Raw genomic sequence first — 19,098 nt, forward strand, 5'->3', positions numbered from 1 at the left:
TTATAAGTGAAATAATCTGTCAGTAAACAATTGTTGGAAAAATGACTTGTAGATGTCCTAACCGACTTGCCAAAACTATCGTTTGTTAACAAGACATTTTTGGGGTGGTTGAAAAACTAGTTTTAATGACTCCAACCTAAGTGCATGTAAACTTATGACTTCAACTGTATATAAAAAAAAGTATATGTCCGATTAATCGGTATCGGCTTTTTTGGTCCTCCAATAAATTGGAATCGGCGTTGAAAAATCATAATCGGTCAACCTCTAGTTCTTTCCATAATATGGACTTGGTCTTTTACCAAATAGGGATATCTTCTGTATACCACCCCTACCTTGTAACACAACTGATTGGCTCAAACACATTGAGGAAAGAAATTCAACAAAATGAAATTAAGGCACACCTGTTAATTGAAATGCATTCCAGGTGACTACCTCATGAAGCTGGTTGAGAGAATGCCAAGAGTGTGCCAAGCTGTCATCAAGGTTACTTTGAATAATCTTGAATATAAAATATATTTTGATTGAACACTTTTAGGGTTACTACATGATTCCATGTGTTATTTCATAGTTTTGATGTCTTCACTATTATTCTATACTGTAGGAAATAGTACAAATAAAGAAAAATCCTGGAATGAGTAGGTGTGTCCCAACTTTGACTGGTACTGTACATCTCAGCGTAATTCCGTTATTGTGAATTGCCATATAATCCTGTGTGTCTTGGCTCACTTAATTTGCTGTGGAAATAAACACAGGATACCTTGGAATTTCTCGCATGAAACTCCACTTAAATTATTGTATAGTTAAAAACTCCAGGGGGGTTAGGCAGAGAAAAGCACAGGATTCAGTGAACATTCTGTTTTGTTCCTATAGTAACACCATAGGAATAGCGCAGATCGAGTTGACAGGTGCTGTGATGATTACCCTTTTCAATGGCCTCCCTATTTGCAAAGATGGGAGCCTTAGATAAACGCAGCCCATATTGCACCACAAATTATCCATAACAACCCTGCATTTCTAACCACTGCAGTGGCCGGGTTGGTTACCACAGACTCTCTCAGATGTTCACTCCGTTGTCGTATTTAGTGTATGTACACACAGTGGTGTCCGTTAAACGTCCACGGCAGTGGTTTATTTGACAAGGAAGGTTGGAAGTCAGATAACTGCACGACAGGTCCTCTCAGCGTCGCAAAAAGTCCTCACACCACATGTAGCACGTGGTCCATAGGAAATTAACCTTAACACGGAACCGGGCCTCTCCCGCTCTGTGGATATTACAGATTTCCATGGCTATAACTTCAATAGAATGGTAGCTCAGGCTCAGTAATATTGGGATCTGAACTAACTGGCCCTAAATCATTTTTCCACTGCTGCGGACTGCGGACAAAACGACAGTGTGACTGTGATTCCGCTTACTCTTCCTGCAGAGTATAATAGGTGGAACATTTCAATCAGAGAAGACAGACAACTAAAAACATTGTTTTTCTGTGAACCAATGATTTGTTGTTCTTGTTGGGAGGGATTGAATTGCTGATGCCTAATAATGAGCAAAATACTGCACACTACAGAAATATTTGCATAATGTTTCAAGATAGTGTTACAATCTGATGGAGTAGATTTTTCGTGTGTGGGACCTAAACCGACACTTTCATAACAGAAAGCCGCTGCAGCTGCACAGAGCTCTGATAAGAGGGTTCTTACATGAAATCTGTAGCCTGAGGGTGAAAAACAAACGTGCTTACCTCCGAGAGTCTGAGTCCGGAGTAGCCGAGCAGCCCCCTGCAAATCCGCAGGCTGATGGCCAGAGTTTCGGCGCCGTGCCCTCTAACTGATACGATGGGGTGCCAGGTCCTTCTGCAACCAGCCTTCCAGGCCCTAAAACCAATTCCCCCCATCCTCCGCTCCCCCAGAGACGTGGCGCTGAGCTGGTCTAAGGCACTAGCATGTTTAGGGTTCGAGTAATCCCAGCATTTGCATCCTGCATCCAAAAACATCCCCTGCCCGGTGTCATAAGATAACTTCAGAGACAGAGGGAGGGGTGAGCAGCAGCCTCTGCTGCCCTGGTTACTAACTTCTGGCTGGTGAGAAGGTGGGCGTGCTTTGCTTGGACTCCAAGACATGCTGTAGTCTGAAGTGATAAAGTCATTTCTGGTCTCGGCTGACACGGCAGACTCCTGCACGGTCCCACGACCCACAGCAGCTGCTATGTCCTCAGATGCCATAGTGACGCTCAATGTTCCAGCTGTCCCTTCCTTGCACGGAGCTTCAGATCACATAGGGATGGTCTTTATCAGGAACATACACAGCCAGTCATACTCCTCCGGACAGAAACCAGCCCGGAGAACAGGTGACCCTTGGCAAAATTAAGAATTTCCTGAGAGATCTGTCCGGGGGTTGAGAGCATGCATATCCCTTCTTCGGAGTGGGGTGTGTGACAAGGCAGTCACTGACGCTTTGGCTCGCTCCTCCCGAGTCCAACAGCCATGTCTGCTTTCTGGATCTGAGAAAAGCAGAAGACAAAAAGGGAAACGCAGATTAGCACCAGAACAGACAATCACATACTGTAACATAAGCCAAGTTCCTTTGATACTTGATCTTTGTAGAGACTATCATCATGCTGTTCGAATGTCAGTTATAACAACCTAGTTCTGTTGTCTCTGCATACACTATTTGGGTTGTCATTTGTGTTTCACATTAACACCAATGGACAGGTGGGGGGGGGGGTTCTGAAGTCTTTCGTCTGTCTCCAACCTGGACAACGTCCACTACTGAAGCACAGGTTGACTCATAACCAGTCCCCTCGTTTACATCCACGGGTGGGCTGGTTTTGGGTCATGAAATATTGTATGGATGGAGACAGGTGGGTGGCGGTTGGATTGAATAAAGACAACAAAAAATTAATGCAGAAACGCATCATTCTTGTGCAATCTATAAGCTACATTTAGCTTATACATTTTCCTTTCATTATTTTTAGGCTATCTGGCATTAGGCCCTGAAGCTTAAGCTTCCGCACTAACTTTTAGTGCGCCAAATTGTCTAAATGTCAATTGCCAAAATTATTTAATATTAGTTTCTATTATTGGGCACAAAATAATCTGAAACGCAACCAAAACAAACAGCAAATGCATCCAACAAGTTTGTAGTCACAAGCTTGATGAAATCATTGTGTGTTAGGAATATGAGACCAAATACTAAACCTTTGACTACTTTAATACACATAAGTGAATGTCCCAATATTTTTGGTCCCCTAATGTTGGAGGACTAGGTAAAAATGATTAAACGGTTCACCCGATATGGAGGAAAATACCCTCAAATTAAAGCTGCACCTTAACTTCAGGCCTTGTATCATTTCAAATCGCTGGAGTATAGAGGCAAAAAAATTGTCACTGTCCCAAAACTTTGAGCTCACTGTATAGTCGGGCAGTTGTGGGTGGGTTATTAGCCATTGTGGGCAGGTGAACAAACAGCTGATGTCCACATCCACTACTGCGGACTGCAGCAGAAAATCCTGCTGTAAAAAAAAGGCGTGGGAAATTGGAATGTCAGGCCTGCACAAAGGAGGACCAGTTCAGAAAAGTTGGAGGAGAATTGGGTCCATTGATCCTGGGTGAATTTATCTAGTAGTCAAGGCATAGTAACCCGCCAACTTCCCACACAGCAGACACACAGTAAAGCAAGGTGTCTGAAGAGCAACAGCCTATTTTTACAGATAAATGTCAAATTATGTAAGAAAAATTAAAAGAACTTAGACCAATGGAAGAATCCATTAGTTTGGAAGTTGCAGCAATTCTCAATACAATGGTATTCAGTTGACTGCCCGACTCTGTGCCCTTTAATGAAAAGCTGTCATCACAATGACAGAAAACAAGTACCAAGTGATCGGAGCCTGTGTTAGTTTAAATCTCTTTATTAAAAGTGTCAAACCTAAACAACAAAGCCGTTTGAGGCTATGCAGAGTTTATTTATACTATGTTACAAAGCATTGGAGTAAAACAAGTTTAGGCCTAAATTCACTGGTCATTGAGTAGAATATATTTGGGGTTCTGATGGGGTTTCACAGTTGAACTAAGCTCATGAAGCATGTAAAGGTTATAATTCTTCAATAATCACTCCTCCTTTGGCTGGAACGAATTGCAAAAAATAAATAAATAAATGAAACTCACTGAAGCTGGAGACCCAGATCTCCCTCACTAACTTTAAGCAACAGCTGTCAGAGCAGCTCACAGATCACTGCACCTGTACATAGCCCATCTGTAAAAAGCCCATCCAACTACCTCATCCCCAATCTGTTATTTAATTGTTTTGCTCCTTTGCACCCCAGTATCTCTACTTGCACATTCACCTTCTGCACATCGATCACTCGTGTTTAATTGCTAAATTGTAATTATTTCATCACTAGGGCCTATTTATTGCCTTTACCTCCCTTCTCTTATCTCATTTGCACACTGTATATAGACTTTCTCTACTGTGTTATTGACTATGGTTGTGTATTCCATGTGTAACTCTGTTGTTGTGTCGCACTGCTTTGCTTTATCTTGGCCAGGTCGGAGTTGTAAATGAGAACTTGTTCTCAACGAGCCTACCTGGTTAAATAAAGGTGAAATAAAAATGAATTAAAGGTTTGTACTGAGGAAAGTCGTATTGCATGCTCATGAATGTGCTGGTTGTCATACTGATGCCGCCAGTTCAATGGCATTTGAGAACATTTTTGAAACATGAACACACTAGCTAGCTCCATTCGAACAACTGACTGGAGAAATAAGCTCATCAACTACGTCTACAGCAAACGGGATACCCTCTATCATGGCATTGAAACGCCTGCTCAACGAAACTGCCAACATAGGCTGTGAACAAGCAATTGTTGGCATTCTCTTAACTGTGTCGCCACCATGCTTGATGCCATGTACAAGGACAGCTACTTCGATGCAGACAAGAAACAGGGTTTACGTGAAATCTTACATACACAGCTGGACAAGATGGAAACGGACAGTGACGGTGCGTGCCGAGGAAGAGAGGCCATGGACAGACAGAGCTGAAACTTCACTGCTTGACATGTAGGGCGAAATCCTGGTTGAGAATGAAAACGACTGAACAACAAAACAGCACAGCAAGTAAGTGAAATAAATAGATTTTAATTATGTTTTACTGGTAATGGGGACATCCGTAAATGCCAAGAAAACTTTTTGGTCAATGGGTGTGTAACCTTTATTTAACTAGGCAAGTCAGGTAAGAACGTATTCGTATTTACAATGACGGTCTACCCCGGCCAAACCCGGACGACACTATGAGACTCCCAATCACGGCCAGATGTGATACAGCCTGGATTCGAACCAGGGACTGTAGTGACGCCTCTTGCATGGAGATGCAGTGCCTAAGACCTCTGCGTACATGTGTGTGTAACTATTTAACTGTACTAGAATGCTTAAAAGGCAGCTAAAATGTTAAATATCGGTTATCCGTATCGTTTTTTTGTCAAGGAAAATATTGAATATGGTATCGGCCATATTAACCAAAAAAAAAAAGATATTTTACATTAGCAGTCCAACTCATCCCAAACCATCTCAATTGGGTTGAGGTTGGATGATTGTGTAGGCCAGGTCATCTGATGCAGCACTATTGCTCTCCTTGGTCAAATAGCCCTCATACAGCCTGGAGGTGTGGTTTGTGTCATTGGTTTTTCAACAGGACAATGATAGTCCCACTAAGCGTAAACCAGATGGGATGGCATATCGCTGCAGAATGCTGTGACAGTGTAGCACCCCCACATCTCCTCCATCTTCACGGTGGGCACCTGGTTAAGACCATGTGCCTTGACGGCACCTTACCTCCAAATAAATCACTGACAGTGTCACTGTTCGCTGCTCTGGCCCCCAGAACAAAAAGCACCAGCAAAGCACCCCCACAAGGAATCTCCTCCATGGCTGTTCCACTGGTTGTGGGCACCTGTTAATGACTTAAATGTAAATGTTAAATGTTTTAGTAAATTAGAATATTACACTCTGAAACCATATTGTATGAAATTGATTTAGAATCATTAGATTATTTTAAATGCTGTGTGTGGTTTTAGTCAGTAGAATTATATCATGGAGTGTAGTTCTTAGTCAGAATTAATGTTTTGGTGACAATATGTCTCGTACCTTGATAACAGACTTTCTGAGCAAGATTCGGTGCAGACCTTGGCTGGTGGTACTGAGAACTTCCCAGGGTCTCTCCCGATCTTGAGGGAGGGCGGGAAGAAGTTATTCTCACGAACTCCCCTAATCTTTGTCGGCTGGGTAGCAGGACAGTGTGGGCGTAGGATACCTAATGTTTGGTGTGGAAGTATGTGTGTCGCTATAAAACGAAGGTCTTTGTACTGTGCACGCCAGAACGTTCCCGTGAATAAACATTGTACTATTGTGGACTGGGCCTCTGTTTTCATTCCAACCAGTATATTACAAATCCTGGTCACAGACTGAGTAATTTAAATGAATTGGTTTATGAACATTGAGAACCTAATTCTCGGGACAGAACCACACATGCGGAACCGCATCATCCGTTCACTTACTCAGCGTCTCACAAAGACACGGCGATTGGACCAAAAATCTCAAATTTGGACTCAGACCAAAAGGACAGATTTCCACCGGTCTAATGTCCATGGCTCGTGTTTCTTGGCCCAAGCAAGTCTCTTCTCTTATTGGTGTTCTTTAGTAGTGGTTTATTTGCAGCAATTCAGCCATGAAGGCCTGATTAACACAGTCTCCTCTGAACAGTTGATGTTGAGATGTGTCTGTTACTTGAACTATGTGAAGCATTTATTTGGCCTGCAATCTGAGGTGCAGTTATATCTAATGAACTTACCCTCTGCAGCAGAGGTAACTCTCGGTCTTCCTTTCCTGTGGCGGGCCTCACGAGAGCCAATTTTATCATAGCTTGATGGTTTTTGCAACTGCACTTGAAGAAACTCAAAGCTCTTGATATTTTCTGTCTTCAAGTAATGGACTGTCCTTTATCTTTGCTTATTTGAGAGGTTCTTTCCATACTATGAACTTGATCTTTAACCAAATAAGGCTATAAGGCACCCCTACCTTGTCACAACACAATACGTTTGAGCAAATCAGTTAAGGAAAGAAATTCCACAAATTAACTTAAAAAGGCACACTTGTTAATTGAAATGCATTCCAGGTGACTACCGTGTGGCTTTTTCTCAACCAGCTTCACAAGTGTGCAAAGCTATCATCAAGGCAAAGGGTGGCTACTTTGAAGAATCTAAAATACATTTTGATTTGTTTAACACTTTAGGTTACTACATAATTCCATATATGTTATTTCATAGTTTTGATGCCTTCACTATTATTCTACAATATAGAAAATAGTACAAACAAAAACCCTTGAATGAGTAGGTGTGTCCAAACTTTTGACTGGTACTGTAATTATGACAGGGAATACGGTAATTCAGAGATTAGTTAAAATAATTAAAAATCCACTGGAAACTCCTATGATCCATTAATCACACTAAACTAACAGATCAGATGAGGAAAAACATTAATCTTGAAAGCAAAGGAAAGCTGGGAAAGCAAGCAACATGTTTTTTTTTATGGCCAAATCACCTTTAAGAAACATCAAATATGGAGTTGATTTGGACATTGTTTTTTTTGTTTTTTTAAATCATGCTCACATGCCGCCCCCTCCCCCCCATCAGTTCCATTAATTGGTAGCTTGTAGTGGCTAAGGTTCGCTGAGGTTTGTGGTGGCTGTTTAAAGAAAACTGTAGTCCATGGTTCAGTTTCGACTTGGCCCATATACTACTTTCAGGGTGAGGAACTATCCAACATCAAGTTGTAAAATAGTGAACCACTCCGTTAACACTCAATGGAAATGAGCATTGGGCCCCCATACAGAATATTGCAATGGTGAAGCACTAATAGCTCAACCACCTCAGTCCACGCGTCAACTGATCAAAGTTCCTTTGTTATCGGCTTAGCTGCAATTATGACTATACAAACAGAGCTCTTGAACGGCAAATCACAGCTTGGTGCAATAGAAATTGGGGAGGGGGAATCAGCTCTGTGACCTGACAAGACACTGCAGAGACAGCAGATATGAACATATTCACAACTATTTTATATAGCCTATAAATAGTCCATTTCGGTCCTTACCTCTACAGTTATTAGTGCTAAATGAGACATTCTTTTGAAAATACAGATTGCTATTTTATGGATTGGAGATTGAAAATATATTGATAATGAAATGGCAATGTAAGACTCTACACCTTCTCCCTATCAGAGGAGTATGGGTAGGAAGGGGTTAGGCTAACCCTAACCCTTAAAAATAATGTTGTTAATTATTTAACTAGGTCAATCAGTTAAGAACAAATTCTTCATTACAATGACACCGTACCCCGGCCAAACCCCAACCTGGACGACGCTGGGCCAATTGTATGCCGCCCTATGGGCCTCCCAATCATGGCCAGTTATGATACAGCCTGGATTCGCAACCAGAATCTGTAGTGAGACCTCCAGCACTGAGATGCAGTGCCTTAGACCACTGCGCCACTCGGGAGCCCATGACCCACGTGACGTGGGAAGTTGTGGGAAAAATATTATTCTATATTCCATTATATTCTTAGCCTACTATACAATTTAGGCTGTGTGTGTTGACTGTGATCAGGGTAAGTTGTTGTCTGTTAAATGAACAAAATAACTATGGATTTCATGTGCATGGCACAGCCATGTAGCACATTGGCTGCACAAACCAGTAACATAATTCAACTCAAAATATGCAAAAAAAATCTGTAGAAAATACATTAGTAGTCATCTTTTAGGACCTGCCTAAACAAATGTATAATGGACCTCTTTGTGATGGTGTATAAAATGAATGTATTAAAATAGACGTGCACCCGTATCGGCCCACGCCTCTTTCCACTCCTTAACTTGCCGACACGTGCACGTTAGGTATGAAAAGGTTTATCCCAGCCAAAGCATGTGGTAAGAACGGGACTATATGAATTTATTCCTGAAAACGTCAACTGATTTTTTTTTTTACAGGCAACATATCGTTTACATATGTATAGATTGCATACTGTACTGTTAGTGATATTTGGGTTGTTAGATTTGTTTCCGACATTTCTTTAAAATATACAGTACTAGTCAAAGGTTTGGACACACCTACTCATTCAAGGGTTTTTCTTTATTTTTACTATGTTCTACATTGTAGAGTAACAGTAAACACATCAAAACTATGAAATAACACATATGGAATCATGTAGTAACCAAAAAAAAGTGTTAAAGAAATCTAAATGTATTTTATACTCGACTCTTCAAAGTAGCCACCCTTTGATGGCTTTACACACTTTTGGCATTCTCTCAACCAGCTTCATGAGGTTGTCACCTGGAATGAGTTTTAATTAACAGGTTTTCCTTCTTCATTTGTGGAATTTCTTTCCTTCTTAATGCGTTTGAGCCAATCAGTTGTGTTGTGACAAGGTAGGGGTGGTATACAGAAGATGGTCTTTTACCAAATAGGGCTAAGTCCATATTATGGCAAGAACAGCTCAAATAAGCAAAGAGAAAAGACAGTCCATCATTATTTTAAGACATGAAGGTCAGTCAATTCGGAAAATGTCAAGAGCTTAGAATTTCTTCAAGTGCAGTCGCAAAAACCAAGTGCTATGATGAAACTGTCTCTCATGAGGACCGCCACAGGAAAGGAAGAACCAGAGTCACCTCTGCTGTAGAGGATAAATTCATTATAGTTAACTGCACCTCAGATTGCAGCCTAAATAAATGCTTCAGAGTTCAAGTAACAGCATATTTCAACATCAACTGTTCAGACTGCGTGAATCAGGCCTTCATGGTCAAATTGCTGCAAAGAAACCAATACAAAAGGACACCAATCAGAAGAGACTTGCTTGGGTAAAGAAACACGAGCAATAGACATTAGACCGATGGAAATCTGTCCTTTGGTCTGACGAGTCCAGGGGCGACCAGTCATTCAGAGCAGGTGGGGCTGGCCTGTTTTGCATATTATTTTGGCATTAATACGTGTCACATATCAATTTGTAAACAATGTAAAAATATATAATTTAGTTTAAAAAGTTAAAAGGTTGCATACAAACATGGTCTCATGTTTTCTTGAGTAAGGCAGCTCCAAAATGCAGGTGTTTCAGCCTAGCTCAGTGATTTCTGTTGTGGTGGGGCAAGCCAGCAGAAAATACGGAGCATTGTGCCGTGTTTGGCTCAATGTTCTGTCACCCATGGGGACACTACATCACCGCCAAGTCTAATGGTAGAGCTAGAAAAGTCTAGCCCCTTGGATGCTGCCATAGAGTTACAATAGAAGTGCCCATCCATGAAGGAACAAGGTCATTGGCCACAGATAAAATGATATCAAATCACATACATGTACAGTAGCATTGATTGGACTGATCATGTCGTCAACATACTTTCAAAAATCTTAGCTAGCAGTCATCATGAATCAAATCGACAATCTACTGGCAAATCATTTTTAAACCTTGTCATAAGAAGAGAAATTATAGATAAAAAGTATCAGTGCTCATCTGCCATTGGACATAAACATTACGCAACAAGTTGGAAATCGCAACTTCAACAATGAGTGGTTTGGAAGTAATAAGTGACAGCCAGTGGCTAACTGCTAGCATTGCAAAGAAATCACTAGCCTGCTATTCAGTAGAGTGTCTGTGTGGTCCCAAATCTGGGATTAAGGGCTCTTTTCCAAGTTAAAATTATAAACATTCAACATTGGCCATGCTGTCAATGAAGCATGATTTGTGCTGCGCTCAAAACAACTTAATTCGGAACTATGAGGTCTTGAACTCCCTGAAGTCAAGTTACCTGGGAAGTCGGGAATAAACAAGCTCCGACTGGGAAAATAGGTTATGAACGGTCATCCAACTCGGAATTGTAAACCCGGCCTTTTTCTAAAGCTACGACCTGACATCATGATTCAACCTTGATTTTTTTCCCCGACTTCCAATTTGTTTTGAAAGCGCCATAAATACAGAGAACACCAGACTTTGATTACAAAATTTTCCCACGAAGGACTGCCACGCCACCTTCCTGTTCAAGTGAGCACAGGACAAGTTGAGTCCAAAAATGTATTTTATGCTGCTGCATAAATTAATGTAATATGCCAGGGAGATATGTAACACTGCAGCTAAGAAACTAATACTAAATTTATGTTGTGAAGTAAGCCGTTAGTAGCCCATGTGCCTCACCCTAATAATTTGGTCCCTTTCCCACTCTTAAATTTTGCCTACTGTTCTGATTTGGTGGTGCACATGAAGCCTATAGCCTGTTTTAGAGAAATGTACAGTAATCATTGAATATTATAAGAGCTTTCATTGTCTGCCTATATGCCCCCTTCATTTATCTTACGGTTCTGACTTGGTGTACAGGGAGAATACTGGAAGAACGACCCATGTTCTGAATTCTGTCGCTGTACATTAAGTGATAAACAAATAGTTATATTGACTATGTCCGTCCTAGCTCTTAATCAAAATGACGGATTGCCTCTTATCTGCTTGTCGTCGCCTTATGCCATAGTTTGTACATCTCAATTGTCATTAGAAACCACATTTGCTTAAGCAAGTCAGCCATATCAGCAAAAAACAATTTAAAGGCAGTAAATGAGGCTGAAAACTGTTTCACTGCCAGACAAGGCTCAGCTGATAGCCAGGTGTAGCATTGGTAAGATGCTGTAGCATTGGTAAGACAGCTTTATGTAGGCCCTAACAGTTTGTGGGAATCATTTGTCACCATTATAGTGCAATTAACGCATTGTTTAGTGGCTTTGCTGGCATGGGTTTACCCCACCAAGATTTACATGCCAAAATCGCCAATGGCTCAGTCTAAATTTGAGATTTTTGGTTCCAACCGCCGTGTCTCTGTGAGACGCAGAGTAAGTGAACAGATGATCTCTGGTGGTTCCCACAATGAAGCATGGGGGAGGTGGCATGATGGTGCTTTGCTGGTGACACTGTCAGTGATTTATTTAGAATTCAAGGTACACTTAACCAGCACGGCTACCACAGCATTCTGTAGCGATACGCCATCCCATCTGGTTTGCGCTTAGTGTGGACTATCATTTGTTATTCAACAAGACATTGATCCAAACCACACCTCCGGGCTGTTAAGGGGCTATTTGACCAAGGAGAGTGATGAAGTGCTGCAGAGGACCTGGCCTCCACAATCACCCGCCCTCAACCCAATTGAGATTTTTTGAGATGAGTTGGACCGCAAAGTGAAGGAAAAGCAGCCAACAAGTGCTCAGCATATGTGGGAACTCCTGCAAGACTGATGGGAAAGCATTCCAGGTGAAGCTGGTTGAGGAGAATGCCAAGAGTGTACAAAGCTGCCTTCAAGGCAAAGGGTGGCTACTTGTAGAATCTCAAATATATTTTTGATTTGTTTAACACTTTTTTTGGTTACTACATAATGCCATGTGTTATTTCATAGTTTTGATGTCTTCACTATTATTATACAATGTAGAAAATAGTACAACAAAAACAAAACTTGAATGAGTAGGTGTCCAAACTTTTGACTGGTACTGTATACAAACTTTTTGCTGCAATGTTAGGAGTAAGTAACATAGGCAGTTTCATGCACCTGCTAGAACATCTGCTAAACTGTGTATGGACCAATAAACTTTGGATTGGATGACTAAGTCAATTCAAACATGGATAGCATTGGCTGTGACACCCTGTCCTGAGCAAATGATTAATTTCTGAGTCAATGAAATCAGTCAATTAGGCCTACATAACTCATCTGTGCAGACTGAGGTTCATTTAACAAATTCATTTCAATGAATGGACTTAAAATAATCACCAAGATGAGACATACAAGAGCAGAGCATCGTGATAAATCTGTACCCATAAACATTATGAACATCGATAGTTACAATGGCAGTAAGGAATCACTAGTCATTTGAAGCATGCCTTGGCACGTGTATGCATATGCATGTGCGCTCCAACTTGCTTTATCTACATTTAGCCAAGATTTAGCTACATCTCCCAGAAAATGTGCACAACGTACCAAAAATGTAGTGGAAACTCACGGTAAACAGTCCTCAAAAACGATTCAATTAAAAAGTTATAGGACTTTTATCCCCCACGACGAATCACGAAACCGTGAAAGTTGCCGAGTGTGATGAAAAGGCCAGCCCTTAGTAGCATTGATTAGGACCTGCTGCTGTTGTGTTGGTAGTTGGTAGCCCATTTGCTGCGATGGCGGTTGGACAATAGCCGCTGGGTAGTTAAGATATGCAAATTCAATGCACTGTCACTACATTGGAATGTCTGTGGCTAGTGTTTCACGAGGCAATTAGTTTGACAGTGGCCTTGTCCAAATACTTACACTTGCGTTTTAAATAGTATGCGATAAAATAACGTTTTATAGTATGTGAAAATATTGTATGCTTTTAATTCCAGGATTTCACACACATTTCGGATTTTCATCTAGTAGGATTTTGCAGCGCACTATTGAGGAAGATATACGTATCTTTTCAGACCCACGTGTATGACAATAGCTGAAGGGACAAACAGTACCAAAATTAACGATTGGTGGGAAACAACGGAATTGTGCATAAGATTATGCATTCTCGGTGTGATGAGCCCAGCATGCTGATATGTGTTGCTTACTACAGTCGTTTTTACTAAACAGTACGTTGTAAGTAGAATGCAGTTTAAGTAGGCAATCTAGCACTGGGAATCTGTATATTGGTTAGATCCCCAGAGTTGTGCCTCATTCTGGTGTGTGGTGAAGGAAAATAACTCTACCACTATAGAGCTCCACAGTGGTGGTGTCGTAATACCCATAAAACCTTCTGGTCAAACAAAGAAATTATTCCAATCGTTTTTTCCAACACTCATTTTTCCCATGGGGAATTTTAGAAACACTTAACATAAGGGCTGTGTTTCTTGTCAGCTTACCCCCGTGTTTTGATAACCATGCAAAACTCACTCGGGCAAGGTGACTTATATTCAGATCTATTTACTCTCAGAATTGAAAATACTAATTCACATCAAAATAGACCTCATGCAGGTATTGTGTAAATGTAAAACTTGCTCAAGACAGTTCACAAAATGTACTATTTAAATAAACGTAGGTCATTAATGAATTGCTAAATTTAACGAACAATAGATAATTATCCAGAGATTCTTACCTTTGCCTCAATTCGGCAGTCTCGTCCAGACATCATCCCATTTGTAGTTCTTTATGATAGCCACATTAGCAGCTAATTAACATTTCATTTTTGGGGGGTAAATACAGGTGACTATATTGATTAAAAATCCCCTTGTCCTAGAGAAGTGTACACGGTTATCAAAGCGTCATGCCAGGGTAAACCTACACGAAACACAGCCTATATTTTAAGTGTTTGTTAAATCCCCTATACTGTGCAAATTTGCCCATTTAAGGACCGCTGCGCTGCCTTCCTGTTCAAGTGAGCACAAGGTGAGTGCAAAAATGGATGGTAAGCTGCTGCATAAATGATGTAATATGCCAGGGAGATATGTATACTGTAGCTCTGTCTTGCTTCCAGACAAACTAAACAACTTTTTTGCTCGCTTCGAAGACAATACAGTGCCACCGACACGGCCCGCTCTCCTTCACCGCAGCCAATGTGAGTAAAACATTTAAATGCATTAACCCTCGCAAGGCTGCCGGCCCAGATGGCATCCCTAGCCGCGTCCTCAGAGCATGCACAGACCAGCTGGCTGGTGTGTTTACGGACATATTCAATCAACCCCTATCCCAGTCTGCTTTTCAAAAGGGCCACCATTGTTCCTGTTCCCAAGAAAGCTAAGGTAACTGAGCTAAACGACTATCGCCCCGTAGCACTCACTTCCGTCATCATGAGGTGCTTTGAGAGACTAGTCAAGGATCATATCACCTCCACCCTACCTGACACCCTAGACCCACTCCAATTTGCTTACAGCCCCAATAGGTCCACAGACGACGCAATCGCAATCACACTGCACACTGCCCTAACCCATCTGGACAAGAGGAACTTCCATGTAAGAAGGCTGTTCATCAACTACAGCTCAGTATTTAACACCATAGTACCCTCTAAACTCATCATTAAGCTCGAGACCCTGGGTCTCAACCCCGCCCTGTGCAACTGGTTCCTGAACTTTCTGACGGGATGCCCCCAGGTGGTGAGAGTAGGAAACAACATCTCCACCCCGCTGATCCTCAACACTGGGGCCCCACCAGGGTGTGTTCTCAGCCCTCTCCTGTACTCCCTGTTCACCCATGACTGCGTGGCCATGCATGCCTCCAACTCAATCATCAAGTTTGCAGATGACACTACAGTGGTAGGCTTGATTACCAACAACAACGAGATGGCCTACAGGGAGGAGGTGAGTGCACTCGGAGTGTGGTGTCAGGACAATAACCTCGCACTCAACGTCAACAAAACAAAGGAGATAATCGTGGACTTCACGAAACAGCAGAGGGAGCACCCCCCTATCCACATCGATGGGACAGTAGTGAAGAAGGTGGAAAGTTTTAAGTTCCTCGATGTACACATCACGGACAAACTGAAATGGTCCACCCACACAGACAGCATCGTGAAGAAGGCGCAGCAGCGCCTCTTCAACCTCAGGAGGCTGAAGAAATTCGGCTCGACACCAAAAACACTCACAAACTTTTACAGATGCACAATCAAGAGCATCCTGTCGGGCTGTATCACCACCTGGTACGGCAACTGCTCCGCCCACAACCGTAAGGCTCTCCAGAGGGTAGTGAGGTCTGCACAACACATCACCGGGGGGCAAACTACCTGCCCTCCAGGAAACCTACACCACCTGATGTCACAGGAAGGCCAAAAAGATCATCAAGGACAACCACCACCCGAACCACTGCCTGTTCACCCCATTACCATCCAGAAGGCGAGGTCAGTACAGGTGCATCAAAGCTGGGACCGAGAGACAGAAAAACAGCTTCTATCTCAAGGCCATCAGACTGTTAAACAGCCATCACTAACATTGAGTGGTTGCTGCCAACATACTGACTCAAGTCTCTAGCCACTTTAATAATTAAAAATGGGATGTAATAAATGTATCACTAGTCACTTTAAACAATGCCACTTTATATAATGTGTACATACCCTACAATACTCATCTCATATGTATATACTGTACTCTTTACCATCTACTGCATCTTGCCTATAGAGCTTTTGGATAGCAGAACAGCGGTTACTCACCTCGCACTGGACAAAGATTTCTCTTTAATGAGCCCGACGCGAAGGATATACTGCTTCTCCGAGACCAGTCCCAAATCCCTGTCGTTCGCGTGAAGAAAAGACGGAAATACAGGGGGCGGAGATCAGGGTGCCTTGTGAGAATTTGTCGGCGAATGGGTAACTCGCCACTACCTTCTGTTCTATTGGAAAATAAACTGAATGATATCCACTCTAGACTATCCTACAAACGGGACATTAAAAACTGTATATCTTATGTTTCACGAGTTGTGGCTGAATGACGACACAGATATTATACAGTTGGCCGGTTTTCCGTGCATCGGCAAGACAGAACAGCTACATCTGGTTAGATGAGTGGTGGTGGTGTCTTTTTGTCAATAACAGCTGGTGTGCAATGTCTAATATTAAAGAGGTCTCAAGGTAATGCTCGCCAGAAGCAGAGTACCTCAAGATGAACTGTAGACCACACTATCTACCAAGAGAGTTTTCATCTATTTTTCGTAGCCGTCTATTTACCACCACAAACAGATGCTGATACTAAGACCACACTCAATGAGCTGTATAAGGCCATAAGCAAACAAGAAAATGCTCATCCAGAAGTGGCACTCCTAGTGGCCGGGGACTTTAATGCAGGCAAACTTAAATCTGTTTGACCTCATTTCTACCAGCATATCACATGTGCAACCAAAGTGAGAAAGAAAACTCGAGACAACCTTTACACCACACACATATAAAGCTTTCCCTCACCCTCCATTTGGCAATTCTGACCATAATTCTATCCTCCTGATTCCTACTTTGAAGCAAAAACTAAAGCAGGAAGTACCAGTGACTCACTCAATATGGACGTGATCAGATGACGCGGATGCTACACGACAGGACTGATTTGCTAGCATAGACTGGAATATATTCCGGGATTCATCAAATGAAGTTGAGGAGTATACCACCTCAGTCATCAGCTTCATCAATAGGTGCATCGACGAAGTCATCCCAACAGTGACCATACGTGCATATCCCAACTAGAAGCCATGGATTACAGGCAACATCCGCACCGAGCTAAAGGCTAGAGCTGTTGCTTTCAAGGAGCGGGACACTAATCTGGATGCTGATAAGAAATCCCGCTATGCCCTCAGATGAACCATTAAACAGGCAAAGCGTTAGTACAGGACTAAGATTGAATCCTACTACACGTCGTCAGATGTTGCAGGGCTTGCAAACTATTACAGACTACAAAGGGAAACCCAGCTGTGAGCTGCCCATCTGAGCCTTCTCATGGGCTAAATGCCTTTTATGCTTGCTTCAAGGTAAACAACACTGAACCATGCGTGAGAGCACTACCTGTTCCGGATGACTGTGTGATCATGCTCTCCGTAGCCAATGTGAGCAAGACCTTTAAACAGGTCAACATTCACAAAGCTGTGGGGACAGACGGATTTCCAGGACATGTACTCCGAGCATGTGTGGACCAACTGGCAAGTGTCTACACTGACATTTTCAAACTCTCCCTGATCCAGTCTGGAATACTTGGATGTTTCAAGCAGACCACCATAGTCCCTGTGCCCAAGGAAGCAAAGGTCATCAGTCAACTAAAGAGTAGGCCGTTTCTGTTTTGCTACCTTTACAACTCGGTGAAAGAGTGCAACACGTACACACTGAACCATGCTCAACTCTCCCATGCTGGTCCAGCCAGCCATCCAGAAGCTTTGCCTTCACACAGCCTGTCAGCACGCTCTGTGGTGTCCTAAAGCACCCCGGAGCCACGCTTTGTATCACATTCCAATGTTAAAACTGGGGGCGACCAAAATGAAATTTCAGTGAATGTTGCGCCCCTGCATTCAGTACAAACTACTACTCAATGTAGAAAATGTAATATCTAACTGAACGCACCTCTGGCGTGTGTGTGTGTGTGTGTGTGTGTGTGTGTGTGTGTGTGTGTGTGTGTGTGTGTGTGTGTGTGTGTGTGTGTGTGTGTGTGTGTGTGTGTGTGTGTGTGTGTGTGTGTGTGTGTGTGTGTGTGCGTATGTGTGTGTGCATATGTGTGTGTGCATATGTGTGTGTGCATATGTGTGTGTGGATGGATGGAGAAGACTGGGAGGGAGGGAGTCATATTTCATCTAACCACTTCCCAAAATATTGCTAGTTGTCAGCTGCACTTATGTTAACCTGGAAACGGTGAGATTGTTTTCCATTATCCTCCTCTGAAAGGAACTTGTATGCCATCCAGGAGGAATGTGCAGCGCAAGCCCTCAACTCCCAATCAAATTGGCACATTAAATTCAACTGACTTACCATAAATATTTTTATTTCAGTTCACCAATTAAACCAGATTCTTCACAATTGACTGTAAAACTGCAGCATGAGTCAGATACACATGTATAAAAGACTTGATGGGGCTTTCATAATTCATGTCCACAAGTTATTTTGCAACATGAGTGTAAGGCAATATCATGACAGATAATTTACCACAAAGGAGATGGTGGAGATCTCTGCAAAAGACACAACACTGCTATTGTTCACCTTTTTGTTCAGTAGTTCTTTTAAAGATAATTGCTTAACTTTTATTAAGTTTAAAACAAGATGAATATGCTATTTAAGCCTACCTATTTTATTAACACATACCACTTCAGTAGCATTTTAATTGCAATTACACAGCGGGGACTGTTTCAATTATTCCGCTTGTGTAATAACATAAACCGGTATGCAATTGCAAAGCTATAACTACATTATTATGCATTAACAATGTTACCAAAGTAATTAGTGTTACTACACAGGCATAAGCAAATTAATGTTACCCATATGTTTAAATTGTTTAGAAAAAAATCTATGCATGAGGAGTTTGTTGAACCAATGATGTGTATAAACCCGGGATGACTGACAGGGGCGCTGTATTTGTAACGGCTTTCT

General features: G+C 42.0%; 1 protein-coding gene across 3 annotated transcripts in view; it reads right to left on the reverse strand.

Moving 5' to 3' along the window:
• Window positions 1-13,234, reverse strand: part of LOC118357496 (1-phosphatidylinositol 4,5-bisphosphate phosphodiesterase epsilon-1-like) — an 87,241-nt gene extending 74,007 nt beyond the window's left edge. For 2 of the 3 annotated variants that reach the window (XM_052478275.1, XM_035734644.2), the window contains exons 1-2: window positions 13,029-13,234; window positions 1,740-2,497 (exon numbers count right to left, since the gene is read on the reverse strand). In XM_052478275.1, the coding sequence (XP_052334235.1) occupies window positions 1,740-2,219 (480 nt within the window). In that variant the 5' untranslated portion in view covers window positions 2,220-2,497; window positions 13,029-13,234. The remainder of the gene's footprint in view (window positions 1-1,739; window positions 2,498-13,028) is intronic. The other variant, XM_035734645.2, reaches the window with a different exon arrangement.
• Between the last annotated feature and the right edge of the window lie 5,864 nt (window positions 13,235-19,098).

Source organism: Oncorhynchus keta, chromosome 24 (genome assembly GCF_023373465.1).
Source record: "Oncorhynchus keta strain PuntledgeMale-10-30-2019 chromosome 24, Oket_V2, whole genome shotgun sequence".
NCBI classification, from domain to species: Eukaryota; Metazoa; Chordata; class Actinopteri; order Salmoniformes; family Salmonidae; genus Oncorhynchus; species Oncorhynchus keta.